Here is a 4016-nt window from a genome sequence, read left to right on the forward strand (position 1 = left end):
GCAACGCGGAGCGTGTACATACTCGCTCTGATTGTGTATGTCCATTGTAGTGTGAACTTTTGTGAGTCATACAGCGGCGGCCCTGTGCTGCATCCGGATCCTGTTGCTGTAAACATATAAACATATATATATGTGTGGGCGAACTGTTCGCAAGGCCCTGCTGCCGTGAATCATGAGTCTGATGCCCCGGAGAATGCACAACTCATGGATGTAATATATTTCCATACGGTAGAGAGACTGCAGGATCTGTTGCCTGTGACGGCACTTGGGAGCGACACGTTTTGTAGCATATAAGAAAAGGACTAGTTAAACTTTGACATTTTAATTAAAGCCTGGACGTTTATTGTTCATATCTGATATAAGAAACATATTGTAGCTTAACTTAACGATATGAGATAATATGTGAGGTAATAGAACAGTGGCTCCTGTTGCTGTTAGTGGGGTATATTGTTACACTGCGGGGACACATGTGCTGCTGCTTCGCCTGCACGCACTGCACAATCTGGAAAATAACATTAAAGACATTAAGTATTGATAGGCTTAATAGAATAGATAATTCTTACCTGTAATTAACTGTAGAATATTACATTGCGGGAATATATATACTGGCGGTGCGCCGGTACGTGCTGCAAGGGCTGAAAACAATAATAGAGACATTGATTATAAATAGGTACTAAATATAAGACACATAGGATTGAGAAAGAATACTTAGCAGAATAAATAATAGGACGGTGCTATCCGCTGAATAGCTGCAGGAGCACTCTGTTGCATTGCGGGGGATATGTGCTGCTGCCGCGCCTGGCGGGGGTGCATGGACTGTCACTGCTACTGTGCACACTCCATAACCTGAAAATAATATTGGAGGCACTGATTAATATTCGTTCATGATAGATTAAACTGAGGGACGACTCGTTAGCACGATCTGAGGATGCTCAAATAAAGTAGAATAGATAAAAGAATATTCTTACCTGTAACTTACTGCAGGGACATAATATCGCATCGTGGGAATGCATATGTTGGCACCGCGCTGGTACTCACTGCAGGGATACAGTGTCACATGCGGGGATTCATATGCAGTTGCTGCGCCGGTGCACAGTGAGTGATCTGAAAATAACGTTATAGATACTAATTATTACTTGCCGTGATGGACAGAATTGGGGGTGACTTGCTGCACGAGTGAGAATACATAAATAGAATACGTAATAAAATAGAATATTTTATACTTTACCTTCAACTAGCTGCGGAGATATGAATGGTATTACATTGTGGGAATGCATGTGCTGTCACTGCGGTGGTGCGTACTGCATGGCATGATCTGAAAGGACATCAGAGATATTATCTATTATTTGAAATAAATAGGAAGGGCATAACTTAAGAATGTTATAAGAAAGTAGATATTAGTGTAGTATTACCTGTTAACCAATCTGGGGTACAGCGTCGCACTGCGGAGTGGTGTGCGCTGCCGCTGCATTGATGCGCACTGCGTGTCTGACCTGAAATAGCATTAGAGACATTAGTTGAGCTGTAATACTACGAGGATATTCATGTGGCAGAGGTACCTGTGAGAATCACAGAATGATAGCTGATAGCAATTGCATAGGATGTCACATATCATATATGTATATATAGCTAATGATAGGAAAGTGTAGCCAGTACTTTTAAAGCTTTGATACGAAAGTAATAAGAATAATCAGAAGATAAAGTGATAGCCGCGTTAATTAGGCTCCGTAGAGAACCAATGTATACCAGGATTAGACTGCCCGCGAACGTGACCACCTTTGACAGGTGAGGTTAGGGCGCCCTTGGTGCCAGGCCCGTACGCGAGGAAATTGATTGCCGATATACTGCGATAGGAAAATACGGACTTTTGGCGAATAACGTGCGTACCTAAGGCCCGTAAAAGAGGCTGGGGTGCGATTCCCTGGATATCTTGTCTTTTCCTCCTCTTCGCCCTGTGTATCGTCTTAGTACGTAAGACTCGCCGAGAGACAGCTGTAAATCCGTGGAGGGCGAGTACAAGTAAGTTCCTGACTCGCCTGGCCGCGGCAACGCGGGAGTAGCCGACGCCGAAAACAGGTACGGGCACTACACTGCGGCACATAATTTAACACGATATTAAAGCGCCGTGCTTGTGTAAAGTGACAGGCGCGGGGTATATGATAATCAGATTAGATTCGCATTGACTGGATTGTTGTTCGGGATTCGGGCACGAACAATGCGTACATGAGAGGGCGGGCCGTGTGTGTTAAGCCGAGTTTCCATCAAACCACGAAATTGGAAATACTATAGAGGGTTATTCTATTAGTAACGAGTTGAAGCACGGTAACATGTAAAGAATTGAGGAGGATACCTAGGATATTATACTTACCCGCGGAAAAATCCTTTGCGGCTTTGACTGAAATTAAAATTAACCTAGAAATTGGAAACGTAATTGCGTTGCGCGTTGAGTTCTTTCTTGGTGACGGAAATTGGGGGTTTCTTTTTCTTTTTATTCAATATTATTGTTGTTTTGATTCGGATTAGCGTTATCATCATTATTAGTTCGTAGGTTTAGAGTATACAATTAGTGTTTTTCTTTTTTCTTTTGACTTTATAATTAAGATCGTTGATACTTGTTGTTATTCATCGTTATTATTGGTGCGTTCAAGCGATTAGTAACTAAGCTAAATTGTTAAAAGCGTTAATGGCTAAGGTGTTCTTAGTAGCTGTAAGTTCTAAGTTTTTAGTTTCCCCAGAGCAAGTGTGCGTGCTCTTGGATAGGGTGTAGCTTAGTCAAAAGTGCGGGACTTGTCTGTTGAATCGAGAGGAGTGATACTCCTAATCCAGACACAAGTACTCAGAAACGAAGAAGTGCGGTAACGAAGTAATCGTTGACCTGGTGTTACCCCCAACAGTGCTGCGTCTTGGGAAGGCGTACAACGCTTTTTCTGTCGGAGGGAGACCCAGGAGAGTTACCATCAACAATGAACCACAAAAAATATGGAATGTCGACCCAAAAGGAAAAAACCCCCCCAGGGATTCGGAGCCCTGGGGAACGGCGCGCGGGGGAGTCTTGTCCCTCTCCCCCCGTGTCGACAACAAGCGCTGGGAGTGGGGCGGGGGCTAAGACGAGGCCCTCGCTCAAAGCTGCGATCGTCAGCATTGAAAAGGTGGATATCGATAAGTATAAATCTGGAGAAAGGGCAGGTGTGGCGAGTGATTTTTTCTCTCCGCCCTCAACGCCCGAGAGATTCGAGGAGGCATTGTCAGTAACCCCCGTGGGGACACGAAGGACAAGGAGACATACGGCGGGGGACGTGGAATACGTATTTACTTACCAGTCGGACGAACGATCCAGGCCAGGAACACCCGTCGACGGGGACCTGGAGATCGTTTCAGTGGAGGCTGGTGTGGGCAGTGAGATGCGGTCTGCCTCTTCGGACTCGTCCGGGAGAATCAGGCCGCCTCCTATAAAAAAGGGACATAAAAGAAAGAAGGCCTTTGAGTCACCGGAGACACCCGATCAGGTGGAAACCTCACAAGTAATCTATTCGGATGCCCAAAGAAAGGAGCTGGATAGAAGAATGGAAAACATCGACTCCCTCACTTCGTCGGAAATGGCGGCCCTTGCCTCGGAGTGGCTCGGGGAAGCGGAAGAATGCCGTAGGAAGTCCACTAATATAAAGGGCTCTTTTACGAGTAAAATGAAGCTTAACATGGGTTCCGCGACGGAAATCATTAAGAAGCTGGCGACTAGGGCATCGCAGGAGGGAGACATCGGGTTTTTAAGGGCTAGATTCATTGAGATGCAGTCGGAGATAAATGGCCTCAAGGAAAAGAATGAAAGGCTAAAACTCCAAATCGAGGAAATCAACTGTGGAATGAACGCAAGACCAGGCCCGAGTAGGGAGAACATCCCACAAGAAACGGGCTTGGGACAAATGGATACCTCTCCAGGCCCCCTCCCCGATACGGGATCGGAGGAGAATAGAAATCGGGTAATAACGGAGTTGCCGCTACCCAAGAGGGAAGCACGC

At 45.5% G+C, this 4016-nt stretch overlaps 1 protein-coding gene across 3 annotated transcripts; it reads right to left on the minus strand.

Moving 5' to 3' along the window:
• Window positions 1-312: 312 nt before the first annotated feature.
• LOC105460686 lies at window positions 313-2323 on the minus strand. Of its 3 annotated transcripts, none has more exons than XM_011707188.1 (5): window positions 1888-2323; window positions 1413-1493; window positions 1229-1315; window positions 564-1104; window positions 313-502 (listed from the first exon to the last, which is right to left on the minus strand). In XM_011707188.1, exons 1-3 carry the CDS (start codon window positions 2099-2101, stop codon window positions 1284-1286), a joined length of 327 nt encoding a protein of 108 aa, XP_011705490.1. In that variant the 5' UTR covers window positions 2102-2323; the 3' UTR covers window positions 313-502; window positions 564-1104; window positions 1229-1283. The 3 variants fall into 3 exon arrangements, with proteins under 3 accessions (XP_011705490.1, XP_011705505.1, XP_011705497.1); XM_011707203.1 differs by lacking the exon at window positions 1888-2323 and having other exon boundaries at window positions 564-846; window positions 969-1104; window positions 1413-1719; XM_011707195.1 differs by lacking the exon at window positions 1888-2323 and having other exon boundaries at window positions 564-846; window positions 969-1104; window positions 1229-1719.
• Window positions 2324-4016: the final 1693 nt, after the last annotated feature.

Source organism: Wasmannia auropunctata, unplaced genomic scaffold, assembly GCF_000956235.1.
Source record: "Wasmannia auropunctata unplaced genomic scaffold, wasmannia.A_1.0 LD336101.1, whole genome shotgun sequence".
NCBI lineage: Eukaryota > Metazoa > Arthropoda > Insecta > Hymenoptera > Formicidae > Wasmannia > Wasmannia auropunctata.